Source organism: Limulus polyphemus, unplaced genomic scaffold, assembly GCF_000517525.1.
Source record: "Limulus polyphemus unplaced genomic scaffold, Limulus_polyphemus-2.1.2 Scaffold4688, whole genome shotgun sequence".
Taxonomy (NCBI): domain Eukaryota; kingdom Metazoa; phylum Arthropoda; class Merostomata; order Xiphosura; family Limulidae; genus Limulus; species Limulus polyphemus.
The window spans coordinates 41,346-54,573 of record NW_013670298.1 but is presented as its reverse complement, the minus strand read 5'-3'; the positions used below and the strand labels follow the sequence as shown (position 1 = coordinate 54,573).

General features: G+C 37.1%; 1 protein-coding gene across 1 annotated transcript; it reads right to left on the bottom strand.

Moving 5' to 3' along the window:
* Positions 1 to 2,255: 2,255 nt before the first annotated feature.
* LOC106471541 lies at positions 2,256 to 12,227 on the bottom strand. The gene is made up of 4 exons (XM_013932139.2): positions 12,081 to 12,227; positions 8,016 to 8,420; positions 4,433 to 4,751; positions 2,256 to 3,573 (listed from the first exon to the last, which is right to left on the bottom strand). Exons 1-4 carry the CDS (start codon positions 12,130 to 12,132, stop codon positions 2,739 to 2,741), a joined length of 1,611 nt encoding a protein of 536 aa, XP_013787593.1. The 5' UTR covers positions 12,133 to 12,227; the 3' UTR covers positions 2,256 to 2,738.
* Positions 12,228 to 13,228: the final 1,001 nt, after the last annotated feature.

Below are 13,228 nucleotides of genomic sequence, written 5' to 3'. Positions count from 1 at the left end.
CTCCATGTCACCGACCACATGCTGTCTGGTAATCTCTTAGGGTCTCCATATCACTAACCACATGCTGTCTGGTAATCTCTCAGGGTTTCCGTGTCACCGACCACATGCTGTCATGTTTGACTCTAATATTCAAGATCTTTGAGGTCAATAATTTTCAATAAGTGGTGCCGTATAAGAGTGGCAGTTAATCTCTTATTGTGGATGGTGGGTCCTGTTGAATGGGCTGCCTTTATTCAGTAGTTGAAAAGTAAGGACGGTGGCAGTTAGCTTTAACAGCTTTTTTTACAAATTCAAATAAAAAAAGAGGCATCAGTTTCACCTTTAATTGTGTGACAGTTTCTTCTAGCTAGTGTTCTTGAGGCACCGTAGTAAGGCTGAAAGCTTATAACGCTAAAAACTGGACATCGATACCTGCTGTGGGTACAGCACAGGTAGCCTATTGCGTAGCTATGCCCTTAACAACAAACAAACCATACATTAACTTTCAACGCCATAATGTCAGGCGCTGAATAAAAGAACGGCAATGAATATTTGAGAGGAAGTTAAATTCTTATAACACTAGAGAATATACAATGTTATTGAATGATTTAGATAAATATATTTCTATAACAACTTTTTTGATGTGGATAGTGTGACGGACTGTTAAATCAGGCGATCCATGGTTCGTGTCCCGTCGCCACAAAAGCACCTCTCGCACTGTAGGGTCGTGGGTGCGTTATAAGAGTGGGGGAGGGGAGGGAATTTTGCTGTTGATAGCTGCATTTTCTCTGGTCTGTCAGTTCAAAATTAGGGTTAGCACAGATAGCCTTTGTGTAGTTTTGCGCGAATATACAAAAACGATCCAAGGAAGTCAGTACCAATCTTCTTTCATCTCATGTTCTTGTTTAAAATGACTAGAAAATGACCATGTTTTGTATGCTGTTTTTCTAATTTTTAATTACAATCGTTTTTTAGGCATTTAGAACGTAATATTTTTGAGAAAGAATTGCGCTATAAGATTTTGTTAATATTTCATCACTTTTTGTATTTTAATTTCACAATGGTCCCTTAAAAATTTATTATCTGCTTGATAACTGTACGTTTGCAATATTAATGTTAGAATATCTAAATGTACTGCTTTGGATCATTACAGAATACTTACAGCTGTAACATTAAGAAAAATGTCGCTCCTTGTTTAAAATAATAATTAAATCTGATTTCCAGTTAATTTCCTTATTCCGTAATAATAATGACTAAATTCACGTTTTGACTTTTTCGGTGTAAAATAAATTAATGTGTATTACAAACATTTTACCAAAATGCAGATTGGAACGATAAGTTATGACTGAGAATGATAAAACTGGTTAAATAATGAATAAAAGGGCAGAGCCCCAGTGTTGCGCTAGAAAGTGGAGGAGGGTTCAGAGCCCCAGTGTCGCGCTAGAAAGTGGAGGAGGGTTCAGAGCCCCAGTGTCGCGCTAGAAAGTGGAGGAGGGTTCCGAGCTCCAGTGTCGCGCTAGAAAGTGAGGAGGGTTCAGAGCTCCAGTGTTGTGCTAGAAAATGGGGAGTAGGTACAGAGCCCCAGTGTCGCGCTAGAAAGTGGGAGAATGTCCAAAGCCCCAGTGTTGTGCTAGAAAATGGGGAGTGGGTACAGAGTCCCAGTGTCGCGCTAGAGAGTGTGGGAAGGTACAGAGCCCCAGTGTCACGCTAGAAAGTGGGAGAAGTTTTTGAGCCTCTGTGTCGCGCTAGAAAATGAGGAGTAGGTTGAGAGCCCCAGTGTTATGTTGGAAAGTGGGGCTGTAGGAATTTCAGTAACATCCATGTTAGGAGAAAATGATGATTAGAGTTATTCAAATGCCTTTTAAATATGCAGGTACTGCTTTTAAAACGTCGACAGGCATTTGAAATAAGGCACTTAGGTAAAGATAAACATTTTAATATACAGTTTTCCTTATATGCACGTGTCATTTCTGTAAGCGTTACAGAAAAAATATTCTACAACAATATTTGACAGTGGCGCCACTCTGTGGCTACAGTTGTAAGTTATGCTGTAGAGTAACAAAAAAAAACATATTTTGATACATTATAATCGGAGTACGGTCACTTAATAAAGTTTTATATTTTCAGTAGCTGCAGTGAAACGGACACGTTACGTTTCAACAACTTGAATTTAATCTAACTGGTTCTTCTCTGGACAAGTAAAAATTCTGACAGCTAGCTTAATGTTTAACACCATTACTTTAACACTGATTTTTCACAAGTAAACAAGCAAAACATGCACAGTAAACATTTTATTAGAATCACAGCCGTACAGTTGCCCAAAATTCGTACAATGACAGCTGTACAGTTCTTCTTGAACAACTGAAAACCGACTTTGCCTGATGACGTCAGTACTGTGCGAATAGGTTCTGGGTTAACTGGGTGGAAGGGTTAAATATTTGAAATTTCTGAAAATACGCAATATGGGGTCTATATACAAAATCACTTAGGGGCACGTGGAGTAATATTAAGTTCCCCACCTTACATATTTACATATCAAAACTAGGCTATTCCTTTCCCTGTGGCAGTCAGATAGGTAATAATATCCTGGTTTAATACCATCAGAGTCCGTAAATAAAAAGTAGAGGGGGGTTGACAAAATAAGAATAATTATAGTATTTAAAACCTGCATAACAGGCGTATTTGACATAAAAAGAACGAAGCAAGATCTCGGAATGACCAGTACAGCTCTTATTATTAATTTATTTTATTTTACGCGTTTATTTTTTAAAAGCAAAAAAATCGCCAGTAGGGTCTTCTAGCCAAGGATAATTGTGGGGGCATTCCATGCACGTGTGTAATCTGTTGGTTTCTCCGGGCAACTCCCTGGTGGTTAGGGGACAAGCGTTAGAAAGACTGCAGTAAGCTTGGCCTTTAATGTCGCATTTCTCCTTCCAAGAAGCGAAGTCTCGGACGGAGCTGAGCTCAGTTGGGTTTTGCATCCATTGGAGAACCTGCGTCATGGTCACAAAGTAGATGTCATTCTTCTCCAAGGACTCGTCTATCCAGGTCATTAGAGCCTCCAGGAATTTGGAGTTGAGCTTTAAGAATCCTGCATGGAAATAAAGGCCCAGAGGGGCTCGGTTGGTGTTGTAGTGACGTTTCAAGTTGTTGTTCAAGAAGTTGTAGAACTGGTCACGTGTGATGATGTTGCTACAAGTGTCAACCATGGCACAACCAGCTAGCTGTTCATCAAAATCGGGGTCATCCCGTCGGTCCAACTCGTTCATAACCATCTCCCAAACAGCATGAGAACGCGTAGGACAGTGCTGCCCGTTACCATGACACTTGTGAGGCATACTAAAATACAGTGTATAAGGCCACAGCGGAGGGTTACTCAGAGGAGCAGTAATGGAGGAATCGTACAGGAAGGCTTGTTCTTCCATCATGCTGAATTGGCTGTTGCCACCCACCCGGAGGTAAGGAGAACGTACACCGACTACGGAGTTGTCGGTGATATTCGCAAAACGCTCGATAATCAGCCGAGAGCCGGCCATTTCTTTTGCCCAAGTGTCGACGTCAGCGTTGGTCCAGTATTTTTCATTATTACGATGACTGTAAAGAACATTAAAGTGTTTATAGTTACTAAAATGTTATTTCAGAAATTAAAAATAAAACAGGTTCGTAACATACATTACTGAAATATAAAAAAATAAAATAAAAACGCCGTGAACATATATGTAGTAAGATTCCAACGCTCTACTGAAAAAAATATTTAGTTAAAGATGTCCACAATCTATTGAAACATCTTTAATTAAAGATGTCCACAATCTATTGAAACATCTTTAATAAAGATGTCCACAATCCATTGAAACATTTAATTAAAGATGTCCACAATCTATTGAAACATCTTTAATTAGAGATGTCCACAATCCATTGAAACATTTAATTAAAGATGTCCACAATCCATTGAAACATCTTTAATTAGAAACGTCCACAATCTATTGAAACATTTAATTAAAGATGTACACAATCCATTGAAACATCTTTAATAAAGATGTCCACAATCCATTGAAACATCTTTAATAAAGATGTCCACAATCTATTGAAACATCTTTAATAAAGATGTACACAATCTATTGAAACATCTTTAATTAGAGATGTCCACAATCTATTGAAACATTTAATTACAGATGTCCACAATCTATTGAAACATCTTTAATTAGAGATGTCCACAATCTATTGAAACATCTTTAATTAAAGATGTCCACAATCTATTGAAACATCTTTAATTAAAGATGTCCACAATCTATTGAACCATTTTTAATTAGAGATGTCCAAAATCTATTGAAACATTTAAAGATGTCCACACTACTGAAACGTATTTGATTAGCTTTGACGGTAAACTTGTTATTTCTTTGTATGTTTTCCTCGTAACTTTATCAATAGTTTATTATAAAATAAACCTTCTTACGTGATGGAATGAGCTGCTATCTCGTGACCTTTCCTGTGCAGCTCCTGTACAGCAGAATAGTTGGTATACTTGTGAGAAACAAAGAACGTGGCTTTAATGGAACACCCATTTGGGTTGTTACGTCCTTCTCTGAATATATCGTGGTATACAGCCAAGTTGTTGATGTTGACAGCATCGTCAAAAGTGATGGTTACCATCTGAGGAATGTTGTTCGGTTCCAGTTTCCCTGGGATCTGGGTTCCATCAGGAGAGCAGAAACAATCAGGAAGTATACATTGGCTCTGATCACAAAGTGGTGCTTTGTTGGGATCATGTTCATCTAAAAATCACAGTGTTAAAAAACAATCAGAAAGTATGTACTGGTCCTGCTCACAAAATGGTGCTTTGTTGGGATCATGTTCATTTAAAAATCACAGTGTTAAAAACAATCAGGAAGTATATACTGGTCCTGCTCACAAAATGGTGCTTTGTTGGGATCATGTTCATTTAAAAATCACAGTGTAAAAAAACAATCAGAAATTTTTTACTGGTCCTGATCACAAAATGGTGCTTTGTTGGGATCATGTTCATTTAAAAATCACAGTGTTAAAAAACAGTCAGGAAGTATATACCGGTTCTGATCACAAAGTGGTGTTTTGGGGGATCATGTTCTTATATAATTTAACTACAGGGAGCCTGTTGATCAACCATTTCATCCCCTGAACTAAATTTTAGAATAAAAATAAAACATTCAAAGCCACCCATTATCATTCAAACATTTACCAATTCTTCCCTTAAACTCCCTTAAATTTACTGCATCCACCATATCTGAAGACAACCCACTCCAAAGGTCAACCACCCCATTAAAACATAAGGCTGTCTTAGTTGAAGATGACTCCTACCCTGTCAACCACCCCCATTAAAACATAACTCTGTCTTAGTGAAGATGACTCCTACCCTGCCAACCACCTCATTAAAACATAAGGCTGATTTAGTTGAAGATGACTCCTACCCTGTCAACCAACCCATTAAAACATAACTCTGTCTTAGTTGAAGATGACTCCTACCCTACCAACCACCCTATTAAAACATAACTCTGTCTTAGTTGAAGATGACTCCTACCCTACCAATCACCCCATTAAAACATAAGGCTGATTTAGTTGAAGATGACTCCTACCCTGTCAACCAACCCATTAAAACATAAGGCTGTCTTGGTTGAAGATGACTCCTACCCTATATTTATCTTTCCTAGTCTTACCAGTAAGTACAGAAAAAGATGATGCATGAAGACTATTAAAGCACAGTCAATCAGATTCCCTCTAACTCTTCTTCTCCCCCAAGATCAATACAATTTCAGAGATCATCATAACTTGTATTCATATGACAACTTTTCCATCCCAGGTATCACTCTGACAGCCATCTTCTGAACCCTTTCCAACAATTCACTATCCTTCCTAAGGTAAGGAGCCCAAGACTGAACACAGTACTAGAAATGTAGCCTAACCAGTGACCCGTACAATGAATTTATAACCTCTTTAGACTTGTACTCAATATTTCTATAAATGCAACATTAAATCCTATTTACTTTACCATTAACAATACTACATTGCTTGGATGGTTTAGTAAGAAACTAATCAACCACAACACCAAGATATTTTTCTTCCATGACATTGTTAAAGTTATTTCCATCAAAATTATATCCATAATTCAAATTGTGATATCCCACATGCATTACTTTGCATTTATTATGATTGCCCAACTCGCCAAATAATCCAAATCCTCTTGTAAAGCATCAACACTCGAGACCTTAATATCATCAGCAAATTTAAATAATTTATTCACCATTCTCTCAATTTTGTTATCGAAGTAAATCAGAAAGCAAAGGTCCTAACACCGAGATACTTCACTTGTGATATTAATCCAGTTTGACTGAACTCTTATTCATAAGAACCCTCCGCTTTCTTCCATCCAGCCACTCTTCTGTCCAATGAGCCAACATATCCTCCCACACTTACACAGGTAATTTTTTGTACAAATCTTTTATGTGGCACCTTATCAAATGCTTTCTGAAAATCCAGATACAACAAATCTACACTCTTACTCTCATCTACATAAGCAGTAACCCCTTCAAAGAATGTCAAAATATTAGTAATGGGAGAATTCCCCCTAATGAAGCTGTGCTGACTATCCAAAAACAACAAAAAACATAATCAAATATTGCTCGATGAAGAAACAAATAAGAGACCATTCAATCAAAGCCTTACTCACAAGAAACCTAGCCATCAATCAACATAATAGCATTTAAAACACTAATATCCAACGTGTTAATCACCAGAAACCTAGCCATCAATCAACATAATAGCATTTAAAACACTAATATTAACCACTAGAGTTAAGTGAGTCGCACATTCTCGTAATTGTTGTAAGTTAGTGATTGAAGTTGTTAGGTGTCGCTATTTAATTTGAAAAACTAGGAACAAATCTTGAAAGTTTGAAATATTTTCTATGGGGCTAAATACCCAGCTGCACATTTTAAAAGAGGAAAAATTGAGTGAAGGACATTAGTTCTATTACTTGATTGTTGTGGGATCGGAGTTCCTTGATGGGTACGGGATCACTACAGTTTTTAAATGATGGTTTAGAGGAAGCACCAAAATATTGTTATTAAATTTATAAAAGACATTCCATGAAGCAAGTTTAAATTATATACTCAGCCGAACAATTCAACTGTTTAAGTTATATACTCAGCTGAGGTTAATATCACTATACATATGCTAACTTTGCTAATGATCAAATGTATCTATTTTTACAACGTTCGGCTCACTTTACTGTGGTACGGGAACCTAAACCATCAACATAAAACTGAAAATAAAAAGAATTATGGATTATTACTAAAATCTTAAAATTATGTCGCATACATGTATATATACACTTCTAAAATCCCATTATATCTGCTTATTCTCTTCTAAAATACCATTATATATATCATTTGCTTCTTCCCTTCTAAAATCCCATTATATCTGCTGCTTCCCTTCTAAAATACCATTATATCTGATTCTTCCCTTCTAAAATCCCATTACATCTGATTCTTCCCTTCTAAAATTCCATTATATCTGATTCTTCCCTTCTAAAATCCCATTATATCTGCTTCTTCCCTTCTAAAATCCCAGTATATCTGCTTCTTCCCTTCTAAAATCTCATTATATATATCCTATTCCCTTCTAAAATGGCCAGGTGGTTAGGGCACTCGACTCGTAATCTGAGGGTCGCGGGTTCGAATCCCCGCCACACCAAACATGCTCGCCCTTTCAGCCGTGGGGGCATTATAATGTGACGGTCAATCCCACTATTCGTTGGTGAAAGAGTTGCCCAAGAGTTGGCGGTGGGTGGTGATGACTAGCTGCCTTCCCTCTAGTCTTACACTGCTAAATTAGGTACGGCTAGCGCAGATAGCCCTCGTGTAGCTTTGTGCGAAATTCAAAAACAAACAAACCTTCTAAAATCCCATTATATATATCCTATTCCCTTCTAAAACCCCATTATATATATATAAAAACTTTTTTTTTCTTTTTCTAAAACTGTAGAGTAATGAGTGAAATCTTACTGCAAGCGTTTTCATCAGATCCATCGGAACAATCTGGGATTCCATTGCAGAAAAGTTCTCTTTCAATGCAATCCCCATTCCCGCAAGCCAGTTTATTATTACTACAGATTGGTTCGTTCGTGGAAAAGAGGGGCGTAGCTAATTTCTTCTTTTCCGTTTGATCACAGTTATTGACCTCGTCTCTCCAGTTGCACGTCTGACTCTCGATGTCAAAGATAAGCCCAGATGGACAGGTTAACATTAGTATACCCTGTGTCGAACATCTGACAACGTTGCGACAATCTTCCTCTGAAGAAAGACGAAAATATTCGCCAGGAGGTCGATCTTTGCACAAGTCTGCGTCATTCTGGCTAATTCGTAATGGAGCGCCCTCTATTTGTCGTTTGACGATGGACACGGCTGAGACTGAAATGAAACATTACAACGTTAGACCACATTTAAATTCTAGAAATACAGAACATAATATTATCTGTTCTTCAAACTGAAAATTGGTATCACAAAATAGAATGTTAAACAGTTAAACTGGTTCGTTTTATACAAGCTTCATCACTAATGGTTCTCATTCGTCGTATCTGACAAAACAGATGAGTAATGAAAAGGTTCGAGATATGGGTGGGACACACCGTTTGAGGGTACATTCTGGTTGAGGGGACACTGTTAGATGAGGCATTCTGATTGAGGACACACTGTTGGAGGAGACATTCTGGTTGAGTACACACTGTTGGAGTAGACATCCTGGCTGAGGTTACACTGTTGGAGTATACATCCTGGTTGATATTACACTGTTGGAGGAGGCATCCTGGTTGAGATTACACTGTTGGAGGAGACATCTTGGTTGATATTACACTGTTGGAGGAGACAACTTGGTTGAGGTTACACTGTTAGAGGAGACATCCTGGTTGAGATTACACTGTTGGAGTAGACATCTTGGTTGATATTACACTGTTGGAGGAGACAACTTGGTTGAGGCTACACCGTTGGAGGAGACATCCTGGTTGAGATTACACTGTTGGAGGAGACATCTTGGTTGATATTAAACTGTTGGAGTATACATCCTGGTTGATACTACACTGTTGGAGTAGACATCCTGGTTGATATTACACTGTTGGAGTAGACATCTTGGTTGATACTACACTGTTGGAGTAGACAACTTGGTTGATACTACACTGTTGGAGTAGACATCCTGGTTGATACTACACTGTTGGAGTATACATCCTGGTTGAGGTTAAGCTGTTGGAGTAGACATCCTGGTTGATATTACACTGTTGGAGGAGACATCCTGGTTGAGATTACACTGTTGGAGTAGACATCTTGGTTGATACTACACTGTTGGAGTATACATCCTGGTTGAGGTTAAACTGTTGGAGTAGACATCTTGGTTGAGGTTACACTGTTGGAGTATACATCCTGGTTGAGGTTACACTGTTGGAGGAGACATCTTGGTTGAAGCCCTAGAAAGAATAATTCGAGGGGGACGCCCCAGTGATAGGAAGAGAAAGAACTGATGGGCAGTCTTAGAGATAGAGGAGAAGAGAGCGAAGCAGGAACTGTTGACCCAAGAACGTTCCTTCGGGCAGGTAATCAATGAAATGTACCACAAGAGTTAGTGTTATCACTTCTCAAATTAATAACTTTAGTTTTGATATATTATTTAAAACACATACCTTCAAAGACCGTCCCGTGTGTGGGATAATTTACCTTTAGCCAGTTACCATTACGTCATAAATTCCGTGTGAGGTTATTTCTGTTTGTACGTGTGAGGTCATTTTTGTTTGTGACAGTGTCCAAGTCTAACATTATTCACTATTTGCCACCATCAGGCCGATAGTAGCCTAGTGTTTAACGTGCTGGGCCACATACCTGAAGGTCCAAGGCTCGAGCCCGCGATTTTGTCGCTGAACACGCTTCGGACTTTCAGCTGTTTGCACATTGTATAAGTAACAATAAATCTTGTTGTTTTCTTAAAATAGTATTTTAGGCAGGAGGCACTGCTTTTTGTTTGCCCTCCATCTGATTAGGAGTTCGAAACCAGAGACGATTACGCAAGAGTTTTAGATCTGTGATCTGGAAGGGCCGAGCTGAGATTCCGTGCCCCCCCCCCCAAAAAAAACAAATCGTTCTACACTTTTGAGTCGCGGGTGTGTTACAAGACTGACTATGCAACCTTACTATTCGACTAGAGTAGCTGAAGAGTTGGCGGTGGGTGTTATTGACTAGCTGCCCTCCATCTAATCTATCACTTCACAATTAAGGGCGGTAATGCAGATAGTCCTCGAGTACTTTTGCGCGGAATTCAATAAAAACATGCCGATCTGATCAATCCTTATATGACAAGGAGTCATATAAAGAAATTATCTCTCAACACACACGTACAGTTTTATTGTCTAATATGATTTGTGTTTAAATGAACCTAGATGGCGTCCAATTATTGTTTATGAATCATTATCAATTAATTTTAACATATCTCCAGCTTGCTATAACTAAAACAGACGAGGTTTGGAAAGTTCTATGATTAATAGTATTTTCTTATGATTTTATGATCTAATAACCCCCTGGTGTCCATTTTAGCAATATTAAGTTGCCTTCACCCAGTTTTTTATTGGTCTAAACCGTTCTTCAAGGCTGGGTGTAAACCGATTTTTGCTAAGTGTGGGATCAAGTCTGAAATGGAACAAGAATTCCAGTCGTAGAACAGGTTTTAGGGCAGCAAGTAGGACGTTCAAACCGGTACAACGAAAGGTGGCTGACCGGAGTACTTCGGCTCAATTTGCTGCTTCGATCGTGCGTTCTGGACCAGGGGACTATCACGACCCTGTTTTTAGGACTTCTTACCATTTAACCTAAAATATTCTTAATTTTAGAACAATTCCAACAAATAAATAAAAAAAGTCAATTAGTAGCTTTTTCAAACTCCGACATTTATAATCGGGTAAGAAGAATATGAATAAATTAATTATTTTAAGAACGCCAAAAACTAAAACATCAGTAGCTTAATGAATACAAACAATATGACGATTTAAAAAAACCAACTTGATTTTAAGGATAGCAGTAACTTAATGATGTCTGAAAACACCAATAGTGTTAGACAACAAAAATTTAATGATTTTAATAAGGATAGCAGTAGCTTAATGATGTCTGAAAACACCAATAGTGTTAGACAACAAAAATTTAATGATTTTAATAATACAGAACACTTTAATGATTTTAAGAACGACAACACTTTAATGATTTTAAGAATACAGAACAATTTAATGATTTTAACTATACAGAACAATTTAATGATTTTAAGGATAGCAGTAGCTTAATGATGTCTGAAAACACCAATAGTGTTAGACAACAAAAATTTAATGATTTTAATAATACAGAACACTTTAATGATTTTAAGAACGACAACACTTTAATGATTTTAAGAACGACAACACTTTAATGATTTTAAGAATACAGAACAATTTAATGATTTTAAGAACGACAACACTTCAATGATTTAAACAATACAGAACAATTTAATGATTTTAACTATACCACCTATAATACTTTTAAGTTGTTTTGTTTTATTTTCTTAGGCGACTGCTTTTAAATTGCTATTTGTGCCAATAGATAATTTTCCATCAATGAATAATGAAAATATTGTGATATCTGTTCGGGTAAAAATTCTTCACCTAATCTTCTTTATATTAAATGAAAATATCTATAACAAAATTAATTTAATTCATAAATATTATTCGCATCAGAAATGATCAGGACACAAAGTGAAGAATTCCAGAGAGTACTAAAATTAAGGACATGATAATAAACAGAAAAACTCTTTTGAAAAATTATGTTAGAAAATCACTGTAAACTCTTTGAGGTCGAGAGTTAGCTGGTAGATGGCGTACATAATGATGTGTACTAAAAATATAACAGTAAAGTAATGTATATATTTACATGAAATTAATTATCAATCAAACTAATGATTCGTACGAGAGACAAGGGATGGTTCATATAATTAACTTTAAACATTCTCAAGAACCTGTGCCTTGTAACATTATTACAAAATACTAGAATACTCGTATGAATATCACCTACCATTGGCTAAGAGAGATGACAAGAGAAACAGCCCTAGGATACCAGACTTCATACTTGCTAGTTTTACACGCACAACCCGCTCAAAATGGCAAGACGATTTGTTTACAAGCTGTTAGTTTATATAGTCACCTACTTCTTCGCAGACAGCCAATTGAGAACAAGAAACAACCGAACTTTTCAGGCTGGTCTTTTTGTTGCTTGAGAGAATGTTGCTGACGTTGTAAGAAAAGAACCAATCTCGTGTACGAACTGTAATCAACATTGGAAATGTAAAGTATGTGATGCTATGCATCCAATTGCCAGATTAAAACAGGTCCATTGATTGGCTGATTTCTTGAGAACATTTAATGAAGTATTTTTCGATGTTAAAATTTTGAAACTTTTTTAGGCATTTGATAAGGAATGGCATGTTTACAGGATGTGACATTTTTGAATCATAGGTTTATTTAATCAATCAGTCAGTGGACATCTTTTAATACACAATTTCAAGCTAAGAAGATTAAAATTATGAAGTCTAGTGGATTTACTAAGCTATGTCCAAGAATTATTTACTTCGTGTCACTATGTCCTTGAACTAATAAATCCGGGCTTACAGAATAACAAGAGGCGAGTACTAATTGCTCCACTTTTGTTTTCAAGTGTCAAAATCTCTGTGTGAAACTTTTAACCTTCAAATAACTAATTTCTTAGCTATTACCATACAATGTTTACTAAATAGCTAAAAGTGTTGAATTTTTAGCTGCAATTGTCCTTGTTTTAATTATTGAAATATGTTATAAATAAAGTGTTAACCCTCCTGGTGACAGGACAGAGAACGGTGTACAATAACTAACGCAAATCAAGTATTAACCCTCGTGGTGACAGGACAGAGAACGGTGTACAATAACTAACGTAAATCAAGTCTTAACCCTCCTGGTGACAGGACAGAGAACGGTGTACAATAACTAAAGTAAATCAAGTATTAACCCTCCTGGTGACAGGACAGAGAACGGTGTACAATAACTAAAGTAAATCAAGTATTAACCCTCCTGGTGACAGGACAGAGAACGGTGTACAATAACTAAAGTGTTAACCCTCCTGGTGACAGGACAGAGAACGGTGTACAATAACTAAAGTAAATCAAGTATGAACCCTCCTGGTGACAGGAC

What these genes read in the sequence shown, in the direction of transcription:
- LOC106471541 (XM_013932139.2), bottom strand. Translation starts at nt 12,132, where the DNA reads ATGAAGTCTGGTATCCTAGGGCTGTTTCTCTTGTCATCTCTCTTAGCC. An exon ending in ATCTGATGAAAACGCTTGCA is followed by an intron (nt 4,752 to 8,015) that starts GTAAGATTTCAC and finishes TGTGATTTTTAG; the next exon opens with ATGAACATGATCCCAACAAA. An exon ending in ATAGCAGCTCATTCCATCAC is followed by an intron (nt 3,574 to 4,432) that starts GTAAGAAGGTTT and finishes TGTTCTTTACAG; the next exon opens with TCATCGTAATAATGAAAAAT.